This window comes from Abramis brama (genome assembly GCF_963993115.1).
Source record: "Abramis brama genome assembly, chromosome: 16".
Taxonomy (NCBI): Eukaryota; Metazoa; Chordata; class Actinopteri; order Cypriniformes; family Leuciscidae; genus Abramis; species Abramis brama.
Genome location: NC_139978.1, coordinates 23,092,644 through 23,112,724, shown reverse-complemented (window position 1 = coordinate 23,112,724; position 20,081 = coordinate 23,092,644). Strand labels below are relative to the sequence as shown.

At 35.7% G+C, this 20,081-nt stretch overlaps 3 protein-coding genes across 3 annotated transcripts in view; 2 read left to right on the top strand and 1 right to left on the bottom strand.

The window, feature by feature from the left end:
- Positions 1–2,224, bottom strand: part of suv39h1b (SUV39H1 histone lysine methyltransferase b) — an 11,306-nt gene extending 9,082 nt beyond the window's left edge. The window contains exons 1-2 of the mRNA XM_084087496.1: positions 2,156–2,224; positions 657–838 (exon numbers count right to left, since the gene is read on the bottom strand). Of these exons, the coding sequence (XP_083943622.1) occupies positions 657–838; positions 2,156–2,174 (201 nt within the window). The 5' untranslated portion in view covers positions 2,175–2,224. The remainder of the gene's footprint in view (positions 1–656; positions 839–2,155) is intronic.
- Positions 2,225–2,627: 403 nt separating this feature from the next.
- Positions 2,628–5,640, top strand: tmem9 (transmembrane protein 9). The gene is made up of 6 exons (XM_084138572.1): positions 2,628–2,724; positions 3,081–3,181; positions 3,290–3,381; positions 3,491–3,599; positions 4,065–4,196; positions 4,596–5,640. Exons 2-6 carry the CDS (start codon positions 3,086–3,088, stop codon positions 4,725–4,727), a joined length of 561 nt encoding a protein of 186 aa, XP_083994698.1. The 5' UTR covers positions 2,628–2,724; positions 3,081–3,085; the 3' UTR covers positions 4,728–5,640.
- A 540-nt stretch (positions 5,641–6,180) lies between these two features.
- cacna1sb (calcium channel, voltage-dependent, L type, alpha 1S subunit, b) overlaps positions 6,181–20,081 on the top strand; it is a 35,056-nt gene continuing 21,155 nt past the window's right edge. The window contains 14 exon segments of the mRNA XM_084138496.1: positions 6,181–6,527; positions 7,941–8,046; positions 11,170–11,309; positions 11,519–11,652; positions 11,942–12,094; positions 12,258–12,463; positions 13,831–13,934; positions 14,105–14,244; positions 14,450–14,534; positions 14,618–14,778; positions 14,933–15,158; positions 15,561–15,768; positions 15,846–15,966; positions 16,204–16,318. Of these exon segments, the coding sequence (XP_083994622.1) occupies positions 6,322–6,527; positions 7,941–8,046; positions 11,170–11,309; positions 11,519–11,652; positions 11,942–12,094; positions 12,258–12,463; positions 13,831–13,934; positions 14,105–14,244; positions 14,450–14,534; positions 14,618–14,778; positions 14,933–15,158; positions 15,561–15,768; positions 15,846–15,966; positions 16,204–16,318 (2,105 nt within the window). The 5' untranslated portion in view covers positions 6,181–6,321.

The window sequence follows — 20,081 nt, the reverse complement described above, 5'->3', positions numbered from 1 at the left end:
TAAATAATATAGAGCGACGAGAATACTTTTTGTGTGCAAAAACAAACTTTTTTGCGCACAAAGAGTATTCTCATCGCTTTATAAACTTAAGATTGAGCCACTGTAGTGACTTGGACTATATTAACGATGTCTTTAATGCATTTTCTGGGCCAGCAAGTTATAACGTCTTTAGAAGCCTATGGAGCAGTGAGCCAGCTCTCAGATTTAATCAAAAATATCTTAATTTGTGTTCCGAAGATGAACGAAGGTCTTACGGGGTTGGAACAACATGAGGGTGAGTAATTACTGACAGAATTTTCATTTTTGGGTGAACCAACCCTTTAACTGAATAACTATTTTATCTTTATTAAGCATCCATTTATATTTAATTCATACAGTGAAGACAGTGCAGTGTTTTTACATTTTATTATTCAATTTCTGGAGTATTTCTTACTACGTTTAATTTGTATCTTTGTTATATTAAGCTATATCTGTCCTACTGTTTGTAATTTGCTTCTTTGTTCTTATTTTTTAAATAACACAAATAACTAGGCTATATTGAGATATACATTGTTATCATGCAATAAAATTTCTCATATCGTGAAAATAATATTCTGGTCATTCATATCACCCACCGCTAATGTGAGACCACTTACAAGCCAGAGTTTTATGCTCACCTGTACTGTTTGTGTCTTCCCATCGGTGATAACTTTCCTTTTGTAGTCGCAAAGGTATTCTACCTCATAGTCGCACAGGTTGTTCTTGTTGATGCCCAGATCGCCGCATACCACCCCCTGCTCTCGACAGATCACTTCCAGCTGGTCTGCGTTAGCAATGCATGCTACCCTACACATTTGACCTACAAGAACAATTAGATGTTAATTGCAGGAAAAACGCATGATGAAATTTGTGATGGCAGACGTGTGTAAAGTTTTGATCAAAATATGAAAATATTTCTGAAAATAAATTCAGAAAATAGCTGAAGTCCACATGCCTGTAAAGCCTGTAAACTAGGAGTCTGCTGAGAATTTGACAGCAAAAATTACCAAATGGATTTTAAGCGTAATATATATATATATATATATATATATATATATATATATATACACACACACACGTACACTACTGTTCAAAATTGTTACAAAATATTTATTTTAAGATTTATTAGTTAACTAGTTGTATGGAATTAATTTTGTTTCAAAATGATATTTGTGAAAAGTGCTACCCAAATCATTTTAAATTCAATTAAGAATCTAACATTATAATATTGGGTTTAAAAAAAGATGTTGCTAACTTATATCGCAAATATTGCCTGTAAAATATTTTAACATTCTTCAGTACAATTACAAACAAAAGCCAATTTAATTGATTTTACTACTTCACATAATTTTCCATACAAAATTTTAACAGGTCCTTAGAAATGAAAATATATTATTGCTTGTAACGGATATTGAAGGAAGGGAATATATATTCCCTGACCAGGGAATCATCATCATCGAAAGACTGCAGTAAATCACAGAACAACATGAAAGTTAAACATTTATTAAAATATTGTACAGATAACTGGATCATATTGCCAGTTTGAGCTAAAAAAAAAATCCTTACAGGAAATCAAACATGTAACGTTATCATCACTAACCGATGGGCCATTTATTAAACTGGCTAAGACTAATCGTAATTATTAAGAATAGACATGAGAAGTAAACCTAAAATAAGTGGGTAAACAACGACAGAGGCGTAGATTAACATGTTGAGGGGAAATGTGATTTTTGTTCAAACATACGGAGTAAGTTAACGTTAGATCATATTCCTGGACGGGAACGGGAAAGTTAGCTAAACACTGAAAATTATGCTTGCTAACTACTGAACGTACACACATTTGAACCAGCTGTGACATTGTACAACTTTACAAAGTTAACGTTAATTCAAGAAAGATAGATGAGTTAAGGCATTCACAATGAGCTTGTTGAATGTGTTGCGTGAGCGCGCGGTGGCCATAACATCGACCATCGATGTGAGTTTTTATCAACAACTTGCAGCAAAGATTCTTCCAAAACGGAGTGTTTGTTTCCGGGGTTTCTTTGTAAAGATATAATTTAACGAACAACTAATGTAAAAGAGATGACATATATTAAGTAAACCGTTGTTTCTGAACGATTAAACTATATATTCTTACCTTTCAAATTTTCCGCCATCTTCCGACCGCCGCCAAAATTATATATGATTAAAAGGCTGCTCGATGATTGGAGGTGGCACAGTCTGAGTGACGGGTTGGGGAACCAATAGAGACAGAGTAAACTGTTTATGGGAAGTTTGAACAATGTTGGGTTTATGTATGAACTTATGCCTAGACTTTTTGCGCTTCCTCAAAATATTAGCTTTCCATTTGCTGATTTATTTCCTTTCTGGTGGTTTACAAAATCTGAAGACTGCGTTTCTTATTTGTGTGCAGTCAATAAGTAATTATTTATATTTTTATTATCTCTATTTTATAATATAAATTTGGGGACATTACAACTCATAAAGATATCATGAGTTTGTTTTTCTATGGAACAAATAAATAACGTTATTTCATTTTAGTTCGTATTAAAAAAACCATAGACTGTAAAAAATAAAACATGTTGTGAAGTCTTTTAATTTGCCTTTCACCGGTCATGAAGGCGGGACATCTATCATCACGTGACACAGTCTCAACTTCCGGAGAAAGTCAACATATATTTGATGGGCATTGATGTATTATTAAAGGTGCGTATATGCATTTATTTTTACGTTTGCAGTTGCGCATGTAACATTTAGTTTAAACATTGATTTTTTTTTTTTTTTTAGATTTAATAGTATTTTCTCTTTAAATACACAATAGAGAGGGGAAAAGGCCTAAACTGTGGAATTGTGTCCCCGGGTGTCTATCAGATTTATACAAATGCTGCATAAGCCACTCAATACACAAATTGATTAGGAGTATATTGTTTAGGTCCCACATGAATAAAAATTCGAATCAACCGATGACTAGCCTTGTTTACTTTAATACTGATTGTCCCAGTTCAATATAAGCAATTGCCTTCAGTAAAACAATAAATAAAGTAAATGATGTTTATGTGCAGGCGTCATGTCATCCAGCATTGCTCAAAATCTTCGAGCACCAGCACTCGTTCTGCTGTTTCTTGTTCTCATAGACGTGATATCAATTGCACATGCAGATAAGGTACAATTTTCCCCTAACACATGTCCATTAAATTTATGCTCTTCATATTTTCCCACTTATTATGTCAAATATTCCCTAAACATGTCACTTCATATGTTCCTTACACAGAGTTTTGAAGATGTGCGTTGCAAGTGCATCTGTCCACCTTACAGAAACATCAGTGGACATATCTACAAAAGAAACGTGACCCAGAAAGACTGGTGAGAGTCTGCATAGACCTGTGTTGTCTGTAAAGGAAATTATAAATAGATGAATAAACTGTCGATTTTCTTTCTCTGAGTTATTTATTTTTTATGTATTGGTTTGTAGTAACTGTCTGCATGTGGTGGAGCCCATGCCAGTGCCTGGTCATGATGTGGAGGCCTACTGTCTGCTCTGTGAGTGCAAGTATGAAGAACGAAGCAGCAACACCATCAAGGTACTGAGCAACTTCCAATAATCAATCAATCCTACTTAAAATTAAAGATATGTTTATTATAATCTGCTTTCTTGCCTTTTATAATGTAGTATAAAGGGTATTAAAGTCACCATGAAATCAAAATTGACCGTTTTTTTATGGAACATTGCAGTTTGTTATAAATGATTCTTTTTCTATTGTGTTTTTTTTATGTGCCCTCAAAATCTTAAATCAAAATAACTTCCCCTCCCACTTGCAGCAACTTCTCTTATCTGATGATGTGTTTACTGGTATGAGGGTGGGACAACCTGTCACTCACATGACATCACATCAATAGTTAACCACAACAATCCAATCAATTCCCGAAGGACAAAATCAAGTCAAATTTTCTTGTTCGAGAAGCCGTTTCACTCGGATATACATCACAAAAGGAAAGAAAATACTATCGCAACTTCTGTTTCTATGTTCCGTTTGTATATTTCCTAGGTGACCATTATCATCTACTTGTCAGTGGTTGGAGCTCTTCTGCTGTACATGCTGTTCCTGCTTCTAGTTGATCCTCTGATCCGCAAACATGATCAGTACACCATTCCACTGCACAACGAGGAGGATTCTGAGGTATGTCCACATCTGTGCTTATTTGACCTAATTTATTGTTTGAAAAATTTACATTTGACTTGGAATCTAAATTAGATATTTTTGAGCAAAATAAATCTTTAGGTATAACATTGGGAAATATTTTCTCTAAATAGCACAGCATTGCTTAGATACAAGTCTTTCACACACACTTCACAAAAATGAAGACACATTTTCTGTTGAATGTGTATTTACAGAACAAAAAAGATTTTCAGATTTTGGTCGCTCACTCACTGACTTCATAACTAACAATAAAGTAATTGTATTACGATTTAACAGGTAAATGGTATTAAGGATAAAATATTTGTGCTATGGTTCATTATTTTGGTGACCATTTTGTTAGGTTTAGATATTAATTGTGCTCATTGTTTCTCCCGACAGGACGTGAGGCCGCATGTGGATGGTCGTGGGAACACGGTGCTGGAGAGGGTAGAGGGAGCTCAGCAGCGCTGGAAGAAACAGGTCCAGGAGCAGCGAAAGACTGTGTTTGATCGCCACAAGCTGCTCAGCTAAGCCCTCAGACTCCAGCTGGGGAAAAGGGCACCACTGACTGAGACAACATTCGCATGTTTGTCTTACAATTTCAGCTTTTATGGCAATGTATTTTCAGTTGGCCTGATGCTTGTGTATTATTATTATTATTTTAATTGTACGAAGGCTGACTTGATTGTATTCAGCTTTCAAACTGCAGCTGTGAAAACATTTAGTAGCTTGCTGTTAACATAAATGATGGTAATCAGCCAGCTCCAGTCTCATTCCAGCGGTCACCTTTACATTTCTCACCCAATAACTTGAATATATCAGTGCTGCCACTACTTTGCTTTGAAATTACATAGCAAAGGATGAGATTGCAATAAAAATAGTGTAATCTGGGAGCATTGATATGGACTGTTTGCAATCTAATACAGATGCACATATGAATGGGTGGAATGTCATTGCACTGTTGTAGTTTCACTTTGAGTTACCAAGAAAATGTATTGAATGATTTCCATTATTGATTTTCTTTTATTATTTTCTTTTGCCATTTGATAATACCATTAATGATGGCATATATGCCTCAAGAATATATCTTTAAAAACACATTGCACATTGTAATAACCTTATTTCATGATGTATATTATCTTCGTAAGACTGAAGAAAATAAGGGTTTGAGTGGTTGTTACTGTTGAATGGTAACCTCATAAGCTTCCTCTTAGATGATTGGCTCTTTTGTTGAAGAGTCTGATTTACAGACATCCAATAATATTGATTTTGCACCTCAAAATGTGAAGGAATTTGTAGGACTTTGCTTGACTATCGTATTTGTTGCTACAAGAATTTAATTCCAGTATGTATCCAAAATACTTGTAGCTGTTTTACAGCTGGAACATTCTTGCTTATGTGAAAATGCACTGAAATATTAAATATACAGAATATTGTCAACTTTCTTCGTACAGTTATTTTCTTGAGCAAGTTCACAAAGACTTAGAATAGAGACCTACTATTGCCACATCATGAGTGTAACTCAAAGTTTGACGCTAAAATCCAGTGGTGAGATATATTTAGTTGGAAACCACCAACATTGGATCCTGTAAACATTCCCATCTGCTGTTTCATACAGTAAACCACCTAGTAAATAAGCCTGGCATATTTCAATAACACTATTATTCATATTTCTGTCTTTTTAATGTCATATTTCATCTGTTGTAAAAGCAGCTGAATTTCTCTTATGGATCCTTCATTCTCTTTCTTTTTGGTTTCTCCGTCTGCTGCACCCCAAGGCTGCCCTTCCCCTCCTCCACCTGCCTCCGCACCCCCAAGAATGGACACTGACTGCCTGTCTATATATATCCCTCAGAAGGGGCCAGCTGTGCCTAAATGTTCCCTGCCCCTCTGATGCCGCCTCGGCTGGTGTAGGTTTGCAGCAGGGGCCAGGGCTAAGAAGGTAGACTGTGCCTTCCTCAGAGAGGACGAGATGGTGGATGAGGCTTAGGACCATGCTGAAGATCTGACCTGGACTTAAGGAGATCAAGGATTTGTTAAACTAGGAATCTCATTTCAGGTTTTTGAGCGAATTTCCATCACATTTTGTGGAAAATAAGAAGATTTTACATTTGGGAGATTCAAAATGGAGTCAGGTGGCGGCGGTGGTGATGGTGGGGTGGCAGCTTTGGCCTCGTTCATCATGAATGAAGAAGAACTGAAGAGAAAGCAGAGGGAGAAGATCAAGAAAATGCAGGCCACCGGAGGAAACCCTCGACCTCCGCGTTCCTTGTTCTTCTTCACGCTCAAAAACCCTTTCCGCAAGACCTGCATCAACATTGTGGAATGGAAGTATCCTTCAAACTAACTTGATTTTTAGTTGGTCAGTTCCCTTTCCATATAGCTTTGGACTGTGGTTTGATGTTCATCTAGTTATGTTATTGAATCGTAAGCTGAGATAGGCATGTTTTAGGAAGGCATCTGTCCCCCAGAGAGATGGTTTAGCGTGCATGCCAGAAAAAGCACACAGCCACTGCTTTGTCTTACTCAGCTTTTTAATGTTCAACAAAACCATAGCGAGATATTTGCTCCATGAAAGATATCTTGATTTGCGAGGTGAAAAAATAAAAGAGGCACAGTTGTTCTTCGTAATCCCCAGGTTTAGTGTCTCTTAAGGTGCTGAAATCTCTGTCTCAGTTGTGAACTAAAGGTGTTAAGCTTTTGTTATGTGTCAGACTCAACACGGTCAATTGGAAGCAGTAGTTCCCGGCCTTAACTTGGAAGATGATAAGGATAAACCCCAGACTATTTACAGCCAGTCAGCAAAACTATTAATAAGACTTTAAACTAGTGTTAATTGTTTTAACACGGCTTCATACCCCCGGTTTCACAGAAAAGGTTTAAGCTAGTCCCAGACTAAAATCGGCTGTGCTGCAATTAAAACAAAAAGGTGGAAGCGGCTTCTTTGCTTCCTCTTTTGAGATCACCCTTGGAGAAAAAACAGCAATATAAGCCTACAGTAAATATTTGCTTTACAAACTGAAAACTTTTACTTGATTAGTTCACAAGAGGCGTATAAATGGAAGTGTGAATAGGAGGTGTAATTTTGGAGCTATTTGTCTATGTGTATTTATACAGTTTAATAATATTCTGGCTGTGTACAGCTGTTGTGTAGGATCACTAGTGGACATGATGCTGAGCTGGCAGTGAAATTCTGATTCCACCCCCTAGTGGCAGAAATGCACACAGAATTACAGTTAGTTTTGTTTTTGTTGTTTAGAATTACAGTTAGTTACAGTTACAGGCTACATGTAGTGTACAGTTTAAACTCAGCAATAATAGACAGTTAGTAAGTATTTCTGAAGCCAAGAGAATTGAGAAAATTTAGAAATACTTCTTACTGGCCATGAAACTATTTCTATCATGATAAATAAATTTGTAATATATACTGGATGTATTTTAAAAAAATATATATTTTATAAATATAGCCTATTTAGGTTTTTTCAATCGTATATTTATTATATAATATATTCTGTCCTAGCAAATGTTTATTCTGATGTAAAATCTGAAGAGTCCTTGATTACAATTTATAACTGTCCAATATCCCTTTCTTTTATTTAAAAACTGTTAATTTATGGTTAAATCTAATGTATGCAAGACCTGCTTATATTCATCACATAGTTGAATGTGAAAATCTTTACTTCAATTTTCCAGTGGTAGTTTGTGCCATGTTTGCCCAATGTTTTCCTGAGCAGACTCCATCAGACCCTTTGAGATCATTATCCTGCTAACTATCTTTGCTAACTGTGTAGCTCTGGCTGTGTTTCTCCCTATGCCTGAAGAGGACACCAACAACACTAACCTAACATTGGTGAGATGTTCTTAAATTACACGTATCATAGGAGAACATACAGGTTAAACAAATAATCCCTGATTAATTCAATTTACTAGTAATTTGCAGTGATACATCAACTCATTTTGCAAATAAATGATATCATTTTTTATGACACTACTGGATTAAAGGGATATGTGCCTCAGACGCCTCATGTGTTGCCAGATAATCTGAGAAATTTACATTTCCAACATCAAGTGTTGCTCAGATCTATTCAGGTCCTTTAACGTATGTGTTTTGAAACTGATACATGTGCGCTAAAGTTTTCTCCCAGTTGGTGTTTGCACCGGTTTGCACTGGATTCCTTTGGATTAATAGCCTATGTGATTTATATAAATAAGCTCTTTTTAAGTTTAAGTTAATATAGGCCTACCAACACTGCAATTTAGAACATGTTTTAAAACTGGAAATATACCATGCTAGCAGCAGGTGCTGTTTTGTGTCGTGGGTTTTATATTTAGTCTTTGGTTTGAGATGTGCATGTCCAAAGGTACAAGTGTGGTGTTTAAAAATATACTCAAATCATGGCAGGGGATTTTCATGACGCATTAATCTGGATTTTATTGACATGACAGAGCAGACTTGCAAGATAATGAAATCATTTACCCCATGTGGCCACAGAACTTTGCTGTTGCTGACTTAAAGTCTAGGTGCCAAAATTAATTTCCTATGTGTAACCTTTTTGGTTTTGGCTATATAAACACTTGAAAAGAATGATAAATCCTCTTTACACAAGCTTATTTCATGACTCAAGCTTCATTGGCGGTATGTAGGTCACACTCTTTCCACTAGCGTGTGCAGTCATATTCACCTCTCTCAGAACACAGGGTGTTATTACATTTCAGATTACACAAATCTGAGCCCCACTCACTTATTTACTCCCCTGGGGTTACAGTGACTGTCGGTGTGGGTCATCCATTCCTTAGATAGTAAGTCATGAAAGAGGAGCTGAGAGTGGATCTCAGACATGATCAAAATTATTTTGATATGACCTGCTAGTGTAGAATGAGAGGCAGTGTGCTGTGTAAACATACAGATTAGATCCTCACTGCACATCTGAGGAAGGTTGTTTGGTTTGGCAAATGTTAAGGTTCAGGTTTTAGAGCCACTTTGCATTTGTTTTTTGAACAAATCATCCATGCGATGTAGTTGACAGTGAGTTATAGCTGCTAATAGCCCCTCTGAGATATAAAGTCATTTTAGGATGTGGAAATAACAAAACTTCCATGAAATGTCCTTCAGAAAGTCAAAGAAGATGTCCTGTAGTTTATGCTGTAATTTTTTTATGTTAATATTCTTCCAATCCAGCTTAATATGCAGAGTCAGCTAAGAGTAAAAGCTTAAAGTTGGCATGAAACCGAAGTTGCGCTAGTCTTTTCTTCCATATTGTGTCATATATAGCAGTGAAATGGCTTCTTGAACAAGAACAAATTGTAGTGGGACTTGATTTTTTCTTCATCGTGAATTGACTGGATGGTTGTGGTTTGCTATAGTTGTGCAGGAATGACGTAAATTCAAAACACGGAAACAAGTTAGCATTTTAGCATTGAAGTTATTGAGTTTTTTCAATGGGTTTTTGGTTACGAAATGGCTGAAATAACAAATAAGGTCTGTGGTGAACTCAAGCTCAAGATACTTTCACGTTTTATTCTACGTCATAAAATACAAGCGATTTTTTAAGATGTTATGTGTCTTGAAAAAGGCGGTTGCTAGATAAAACTGAAGGAGTTGAAAGAAGCTTTGTGGTGATGAGGTTGAAGTTGTGGGACCATGGTTCGTTTATAGTCTGCATTTAGGCTTCAAAATTCATAAAAGTTGTGTTAATCTGAGAAAACCATCTTGATGGACAAAACGTGTAAGTATCATAAACTTTTATTGATCACAGAGCTTGTTTTTTGTGATAATCCAAAAGCCTAGGGAAATCCCCTATTGGGTTTCTGTCGAGGGAACCAGTGTGATGCTAACTGCCGGTTGGCCTATACAAAGAGACGTCATTCCTGCACCAGTCTATTGCTGTGATGTCATGTGAGTGATAGGTTGTCCCGCCCTTTTGCCAGTAAACACATCATCAGGGAACAAAAGAAATGTCGCTGCAAGATGGAGGGGAAGTTATTTTGATTAAAGATTTTATTGACCAAACCAAGTTCAAGTTCAAGTTCTTTATTCAGTCATGATATTATTACAGACACAATAATCATCACATCAACAACAAAATAATAACATTCAATGCTGAATAGGAGCATGAGGAAGACATAATCTTATAATTTCATGCCCCTTTTTTCAATAATCTGAGCTGGCACAGAACAGATGGCTCGCCGTTTTTTTTTTTTTTTTTTCGTTTTTCCCTATGTCGAGGTACAATATTACTTCGCATCTAAATAACTGACAGTTTCAAATTTGTCAAACATTGGTTCTTATGCTTCACTGCCTTCGTATTTTCCAAGTACATTTTTTTTATACATTTTATTGAATTGAACAATCGTGTTACATGATTTTTGAACAATGTCCAAAGAGTTCCATAAACTGATCCCAATTACAAGAAACCCTTTTTGTTTTTGTGAGGTGCGTGAATATGGTACACAAAAATTGCCTTTTCTTCTATTGTTACTGTCTGTGATTAGCATGAATTTGTTTTGGATATGTATTGGCACCAAATTATTTTTCACTCTCCACATAATTTGTAGTAAACCTTTGTACCTTTATATGCCTTTGTAAACCATAAGTCTCGTAAACCTTTGTAAGTCACAATTCTTGTCGCTTTCTTCTGAAGTAAGAACAGCCTTTCTGTATAACTGGTGCATGCATTACCCCACACTTCTGTACCGTATGTTAAATATGGAACAATTAAGGTTAAGTATAGAAGCTGTAATGAAGATTCATCCAATGTGTGTTTATCGTTATAAAGAATTCCAATATTTTTACTAACTTTACCTTTGATATGATCGATATGAGGCTTCCAGCTAAGTTAGCTGAGTTAGCTAAGCAAACCCATCACAGTTGCCATTAAATTACAAACAAAACCTTTTTTTTTTTTTGTTTTGTTACTGCATCATCTTTTACACCCCATTAATTCCTCCTTTAACACTGTTTGTTTCCTTGCAGGAGAGTCTGGAGTACATCTTCCTGATCATTTTCACTCTGGAGTGCTTCTTCAAGATAGTAGCGTATGGGCTCCTGTTCCATGAAGGAGCCTATTTACGAAATTGTTGGAACTTATTAGACTTTGTTATTGTGTTCATGGGGTAAGATGACTTTCAGAATGTCCAGAAGTCACACAAAAATTGTCACAGAAGTCACACACACAATTGTCTTCTGAAATGATTCTCAAAACTGTCCTGAACGTTTTTGACGAGTTTGTGACATATTAATAATCCACACAATATAATCTGAAATTGTTTTATTAATTGTTTTATATTCATTAAGTAATAGTCCTTTTAAACTGCTTCCACAGGCTCTTCACACTTTGTGTGGACACCATCAACACAATAGCAGGAGTTCCCAACGAGAAGGGAGGCGGGTTTGACATGAAGGCTCTTAGAGCGTTTCGAGTCTTGCGACCTCTGCGGCTCGTCTCAGGAGTTCCCAGTAAGACTTTTCTGAAAAAATAACATCGCAATAGCACCACAAGTACTGCAACATAGGAATTTAAAGCTATATCCTAAATATACTCACAACATAATATCATAATTACATTATATATAAGTACACTTACATCGTATTTTTAACAAACTGAGTCACTATTGAGTGAAAATTGCAGGTTAAATAAGTGCTTACACAACCTATTATACTCATGCTGTTAACTATCATGTAAGATTAGAATATAATGTCTTTGCCAAAAAGGTGGTGTGTTGAAAGTGTATTTGTTGTCATCCAGGCCTGCAGGTGGTGATGAGCTCTATTCTGAAGTCCATGTTGCCCCTCTTCCACATTGCATTGCTAGTCTTCTTCATGGTCACCATTTATGCCATTATGGGTTTGGAGCTGTTCAAGTGTAAAATGCACAAGACATGTTACTACCAGGGCACTAGTGAGTCTTTTTATTTGGAGACTGATAACTGATCTTTAAACATATATTAAAGTGCATCTCATAATTGAAAACGTTTTAAATATGTAAAAGAAAATATTTAATTATAATGAATTGACAAAGCAATACTTAGATTTGTTATCTAAGCTTTCAACCTCTGTTTCAGACATTGTTGCCACCAGGGAGAATGAGAAGCCATCACCCTGTGCTCAGGCTGGACACGGGCGCCGCTGCACCATCAATGGCACTGAATGTCGGGCAGGTTGGCCTGGTCCCAACTTTGGCATCACCAATTTTGACAACATTGGCTTTTCTATGCTCACAGTCTTTCAGTGTATCACAATGGAGAGCTGGACTGATGTGCTCTACTGGGTAATTATTTATGGGCATGATAGTCCTCCTCATTATTATCCTGTAGAGAGACCAGAGGACAATCTTTCAGTTATTTTAATATATAATAAAACAATAATCAATAATAAAATTACTCTATGCTGATGTTTAATTTTTATTGATAGGCTACTATATATCAATCAGTATAGGCATATATATTAGCCTATAAATTTTGCTGATATTCAGACCAACATTAGGTTTTGATATTGGTTTTATACAACACAAAAGTACACAAGAAATTAATATTGTGTACATTTTAGATACAATATTCCCAGTTACTTTGTCTATTTTTGCTCCGCCAATGAAATAGTTTCAAACAAAGTCAAAGCAGAATTGAATTTCGCACAGTAAACCTGTATGTGAACATGTTTGAGTGTCAAAAATTGTATCCAGTATCCCATAATTTACTCACCCTCAAGCCATCCTAGGAGTTATATAAAAAAATATCCTGGCTCTTCCAAGCTTTATAATGGGAGTGAATACATCCATCCATCATAAAAGTAATCCATACGGCTCCAGGGGGTTAATAAAGGCTTTCTGAAGCGAAGCGATGGAAAAATATCCATATTTATAACTATAAACTACAATCACTGGCTTCCAGTAAAGACCGTACGCAAGTCTAGTTCCGGTGGAAGAGTGACCTCTGACCCGAAGCATTACATATTTATAAACACTAAAGCACAGAGGATAGAGCAAACCAAAACACGGGTCACGAATTAGAAGTCTTAAAATGAGAATTTTTAGAGACAAATGTTGGAGGAGCTTGAGTTTGTTGCCCAGCTCTATTTGTTTGAACATCGAGAGGCGTCTACTCTCACCTAAGCTTACGCTACTCCTACTTCCTACGTCTCGTTTTATTTTCGTTTCTAGCATCTTACGTTTTTGTTTTCTTGCATTTTTCATCTCGCAAGTGGCACAGTGTTCTAGAAAGTAGAACTCAAGTTAAAAGAAGTTCAGCTGAAGGCATAAAAATGCATCTCCAGCATTTTTTTTTTCCATTCCACTACCCTGGGTTCTGCACGCAAAACAGCGTTCTGTGTGAAAGACCCCTTAACCTTGGCACATAGCCAAGAAATACATGTAGTATTTAATCTCTCAATGAATCATTTTGATTACTCACTCCTTTTTGATTAAACGTTTAGAAACGTTTTGATTATCGCCACCTATTGCTGGAAAGATGTAACCTGCAAAAGGAGTCACTGAAAAATTGCCAACACGAATGCACAAGTCTGTCTGGAACGCAATTTACGATCATTTAAAATGACTAAACTACATAAAACATAAAACGAACACTAAATCCTTATCTCATGTTTGACAAAATCAAATATTGTGATGATTCGATGTTTCAGATTAATGATGCCATGGGGAATGACTGGCCCTGGATCTTCTTCCTGACTCTGATACTGCTGGGCGCCTTCTTCATCCTCAACCTCGTCCTTGGAGTACTGAGCGGGTATTAGGTCTTTTAATTAAAGTTTTTAATGAACAGTTTAAATACCAGCTGCTCAATGGTTCATCTAAGCTACTTGTAAGACATATGCAAGAATATCACATGACCATGCTGCCATTTCAGCAAATTCAACGCTAAATGGCCTAATTGAGATTAGTTTTTTCTCTCTACAGGGAGTTTACTAAGGAGAGGGAGAAATCACGGTCCCGAGGAGAGTACCAAAAGCTACGAGAGACACAACAAATGGATGAGGATCTGAAAGGATACATGGAATGGATTACTCTTGCTGAAGTTATGGATGGAGATTCTGAGGGTAATGGTGCTATACGGTTTATCTGTCTACTTATCTGTCTGTTTATCTATCTATCTATCTATCTATCTATCTATCTATCTATCTATCTATCTATCTATCTATCTATCTATCTATCGTCATACAAATGGTAATTTTAATGTATGTTTGTCTAAAAGCGCAAGAACAGCATCATCAAAGTTTCTTACTACTTCTATTTACTCTCCAGCACTTCTTCTTCTTAGAAAGGACACTAATTCAGAGACAGATAGTTTATACCAGATTGAGGGGATCAACAAGGTGGTCTACTTCTAGTGAGTATGCAATCAAAAACAACATTTTTAATCATGATTCAACTGAAGACTGATTCTCCATGGTCTCACTGTGAAAACAACAGCCGTATTGCACGCCATTGGAACATCGTTTTACGGAGGAAGTGTCATGGCTGGGTGAAAGCTAAATTCTTCTACTGGTGGGTTCTCCTTGTTGTGTTACTCAACACTCTGGTCATTGCGACGGAGCATCATAACCAGACTGAGGGCTTAACAAGTTTTCAAGGTCTGTTCCATAAAGCAATGCATTCCAACTCCTATTTAGTTTGTTGGTTGTTGTAAGGAATCTTTAAAGTAGAATCATCCAATAACTTCATATATAATTTGGGGAATATTGCCTATACTAAGTCTAATATGCTGATCAATTTTGCTGTTTGCAGACACTGCAAATGTAATCCTGCTCATCTGTTTCACGATTGAGATGGTTATGAAGATGTATGCGTTTGGTCTGAGAGCCTACTTTATGTCCATCTTCAACCGATTTGACTGCTTTGTGGTCACGATTGGACTACTGGAGATCTTCCTGGTCGTGTCAGGCATCATGACACCACTGGGGATCTCTGTGATGAGATGCATACGACTCCTACGCTTATTCAAGCTCACAAAGTATGTTCACTTATTTAAACCTACACTAATAGACAACAATATTAAACTTTGTTTAAGTTAAGTTTCCTTATAATAATATTTATAAAATTGATTTGTCTTAATTTCCAAATCTTACCCGTCTTAACTTATTTTCCTGCAACAAATCACAAGAACTGTTTTTACTTATAAAGCATAATTGTAACAATATTTTACTGTGTGATAATACATGTTGCTGTCTTAAATATAACATACATTAATTCATTAAATAAATTATTATTCATTTTTATTTCTGTTAAAATTACTGACACTATTATTGTTATTATTATTATTAATAATCATTTTTTTTTTCTACAATAAATGACCTCCCATACACAAAATGCCTGTTTCCTCCACCAAGGTTGCTGTTTTCTCACTGATCTTTAGGTACTGGACATCACTTAATAACTTAGTGGCATCCCTTCTAAACTCAGTGAAATCCATCGCCTCCCTGCTCCTGCTCCTCTTCCTCTTCATCGTCATCTTTGCCCTCCTGGGTATGCAGGTGTTCGGTGGGAAATTCAATTTCCCTGACAGAGTGGTTCAGCGCAGTAACTTTGACAACTTCCCACAGGCCCTCATCAGTGTGTTCCAGGTACTCCGACTGCTATTTTATTGACATTGTTCTCTGATTACGGAAGCTGTTTATGTGAAGTTGGCCTTTATGTTCAGGTCCTAACCGGAGAGGAGTGGGACACAATCATGTACAATGGAATCATGGCTCATGGTGGACCTCAATCCCCAGGAATTCTTGTCAGCATTTACTTCATAATTCTATATTTCTGTGGAAACTGTATCCTTTTGAAGCATGTCATTATTTTTGTGTCTCTGGTATGCATTTACCAGAAATGCTTGGAGATGATCAATGGAAATGCAGTATGGTTTTTTTAATAGCATATAGCAAAGCACTTAAAATAAATTGTACATTTGCCAATGTTTCTGCTGCTAAGTGGGAAGTGTTTCAGATCCAGTAATGTTATATTGTTGTGATAAAGGTGTTTGGCCTGTTCCTTAGCAAGCTGTTGATCAGTCGTTCTCTTGAATGTCTTCTTGGCCATTGCTGTGGACAATCTAGCCGAGGCTGAGAGTCTGACAGCAGCACAAAAAGAGAAAGCAGAGGAGAAAGCCCGAAGGAAACTCATGAAGTAAGAGAAAATGTACAGTATTTAAACACACTTCTGTTCAAAAAGTTTTGTTTTTTAAAGAAATTCATACTTTTATTTAGCAAAGATGCATTAAATTGATCAAAAGACACAGTGAAGACAATTATAATGTTATAAAAGTTTTAAATTTCAAATAAATCTTCAATTCCAAATCAGCATATTGGAATGATTTCAGAAGTATCATGTGACACTAGGGGTGGGCGATATGGCAAAAATATCATATCACGATTTTTTTTCATGAAAATCACGATTCATTTTCATGTTGGTTTTACTATTTTGCAAGTGACTGAGCATTATAGCCAAACTAATGTCCCTATTTTAAAAACAAAGCCAAAATATGAAATAAAAAAGAATTACAGACATTTAGGCCAAAGTGGTGAAGATAAAAATCTTTGTCATTATTTTCTTTGTTATTAAAAGATAAGAAAAAAGATACACATTACATATACACAACATATAATATACAAATTAAATAAACAGTGCTTTATTTTTTCAGCTACAGTAGGTGTATTTAACAGAAGCATTCAAGAAAGAAATTAAATAAAAGTAAACACTACATAGACTTACCATACCAATATATCAATTATACATTGATACTTATTAAAGATACTATTAAAGTTATCAGAGCAGTGAGTGATTTTACACAAACAAAACTAGACAAGATACAATTGAAACATGAACATGAAACAAAACCCAAAACTAAATGTCACAATATTATTACAAATTAAAATAACTTTTTTGTATTTTAATATATTTCTATAATGTAAAAATGTAATTTATTCCTGTGATGGTAAAGCGGCATGGACAAATGTTTAACTAGCAAGGCTTTAAAGTCATGCAAATAGGCAAGGCAAGGCAAGTTTATTTATATAGCACATTTCATACACTATGGCAATTCAAAGTGCTTTACAGAAAGGAATTAAAATAATCACAAAATAAAAGGAAGGAAAATTAAAGCAGTTATAAAAGAAATGAATAGAGATATATGATACAGTTATAAAATTAATTAAAGCTGCAAGCAGCATTTAGCGGGGTTCAAGCATTTAGGGTCTTTAAGCACAGAAGGCAGTTTAGTGAGTTGTCTGAGTTTTCGTTTAGGATTTACAGGCTTTTGAGTGTTTTTTGCCATACACATTTTCTAAATGATCCTATTATGGCTACCCAATGGGTAAAGTTTAAGTTTTTTATATAATTATTGATCTAGAGAGTCCAGAGAATTGTACTGCACTGGTATATTTCCGATCGGGTGAAAAACATAGGACTAGTTCGCAAAAGTAGGTTTTTAACATAATCGCAAGTATTTAATGAACAAATTAATTGACAGCAGTAGTTTTTGAGGCAAAGTTGTTCAGTATGAGGAGATCTATCAAATGACATGCATCACGTGATTACAAAGCCGTAAAACCTGTTAGCGTCAACTAGTGGCTGATTTCTTTCAAAATTCTTACAGACCTCTAGGGCCACGAGTCGAACATGCCCACCGAGTTTCGTTCCGATCGGCCTTCGTTAACCTTGTCTAAGAGGTGCACAAACTTTATTGGCCTATGGCAGCATAGACATACATGGCACCTTGGACCAAGACACTGCATGCCAATTTTAAAGTCAATCGAACTAATGGTCAGGTGGTTATAGCCCTTTTCATGTTTTTGTGATGTTATGGCCTGATCTCCATTTTAAATAATTATTTTAAAGGTGCCGTAGAATGCATTGATATATTTTAAATTGTTCTCTGATATCTCTGAAACAGAAATGTCTTCAACAGTCAAGTAGTGGATAAAATCAGTAACGTTACTTTCTGCTTGCGGTAGGGGTTGTAATGGAAATATAACATTAGTTGGAACTGCCCCCTTCTTCAGTATCAAACGATGAGCGAAACCTGCTTGATATTGTCCCAGGTTAGAAAAACTGTCAGTGGTGAAATGGGCAGAGCAAACTAACAGCTTTGAATTAAAATGGTGAGGTATCCTGTTGTAAAAATCAACCATGCCTGTTGGCAGTTCTCTTTTGTGGGAAGGGAATGAAAAGTTCTGAAATCCGCAGCACAGCCTCGAACATAACATTTATATCCATGATCTGACATTTTCACTATTGTCCTTGCTTGCTTCTTCACAATACCTGCAGAACTTCTGATGATTCGGCTGTGCAGGTCCACGTTAACACTGCCTGGCCTAGAACATGGGCTGGTATATGCAAATTGGGGGGGTATAAATATGAATGATCCCGACTCCAACGTCACAGTCAGTGTTATGCTGTAATTCACTCATTTTTCAGCGGTCTTTTGCAAACAGGAGATTTACACATGAAGGAGGAAACAATGGTGTTTGAGGCTCACGGTATGTCAGTTCCATGTCCAGAACTCTTACCATTCAACTATGCCAAGATAAATACAGTTTTCAATTGTATGGCACCTTTAAAATAGTTGATTAGTAATATAATGCTTACTTGTAGTCTGAAGTGGCTTTAACAAAAGAAGAAAAATATTCTTAGATGTCTGTTCATTCTAATCATGTACAAATAAAGTAGCACAGTAAGATTACATTTATTTGAATGCATTAGTGGGTGTGTGATTGCGCTGTGTGTGCAGCTTATCAATATTAAAAGTGAAGGTGTAGTTGATATCTTTGTTGATAATATCTGTAGTAATCAGAAAAAAACAATTAAGAAATAAAGAATTAAAATTACAAATAATATTCTGTTAAGATATGAGTTACAATAACATGATTTGCAATAGTAATAATATCAATACTATATGCACAATACACAAAGATTAGACTATCAGGTCTGTGTCTTTCAAAAACATTAGTATTGCAGCCAATGTGAGTCTGTGGGATTTATAAACAGACAAAATATGATTTGAAATGTTATTTTAATGATTTTATAAAGTTTAAACAATATTTCAAATGGAAACTAAATGGAAAATAATATTTTAGTAAGCAGAATGAAGCAATGAGTGGTCTTCTGGTGGTTAAAATGTAAATGAAAACAATAATACTTAAACAATAATACTTAATACACTAACCATGCTTCAACACACACATGCAAACACATTTGGTTGTAGATGTAGATATTTTAAACAAAAGATAGGTAACAAAATGATAATTGCAAATCTCCTCTGTATAACACCATTTTCAGATTTCAAATTAATCACTGAGAGGCAGAATTGTTCAAACTGAGAGCTCAGTACAAATGAAGTGATAAACTGACAAAACATGATTGTGTTATAATAGGTGATTTTCATGCAAGCAATTTTATATAGTCTAAAAATGTATGCAAAAGCACAGGTAAAAATATTTTAATAAGTAGAATGTCCTGCAGAGGGCAGTAGAAGACCACTAATTGACTCACTTTCATTTGAAATACTTTTTTATCCACCAGTAAAACAAAGCAGTTTCTCCATGTTCTTTCCATTAAGCATGCTTACACACACAGACACACACAGACACACACACACACAAAGACAAATATGTTTTCAATGTTTTTGGGATGTTATTGTGAAAATATCTTTTAATGGTCTAACCATTTCACATATTTCTTTGTGATCTGTATTATCAGTCCATAATAATAATAATAAATAGCTTTAAGCATTTGCTTGTTGGCCAAAGCTGAAAGCTGATAAAAAGATTAATACTATGTCTAATACTGCTGCTCCCTCTAGTTGACAACAGTGGAATTACAGCCTCCATCTTACAATTGAAGTGAATGAATGGGAATTAGTTTTTTCACTTATATCTCGGGAACCAGATGG

Coding starts and splice junctions, on each gene's coding strand:
- tmem9 (XM_084138572.1), top strand. CDS start 3,086: ATGTCATCCAGCATTGCTCAAAATCTTCGAGCACCAGCACTCGTTCTG. Junction 3,382..3,490: donor AACGTGACCCAGAAAGACTG/GTGAGAGTCTGC, acceptor ATTGGTTTGTAG/TAACTGTCTGCATGTGGTGG. Junction 3,600..4,064: donor GAAGCAGCAACACCATCAAG/GTACTGAGCAAC, acceptor TATATTTCCTAG/GTGACCATTATCATCTACTT.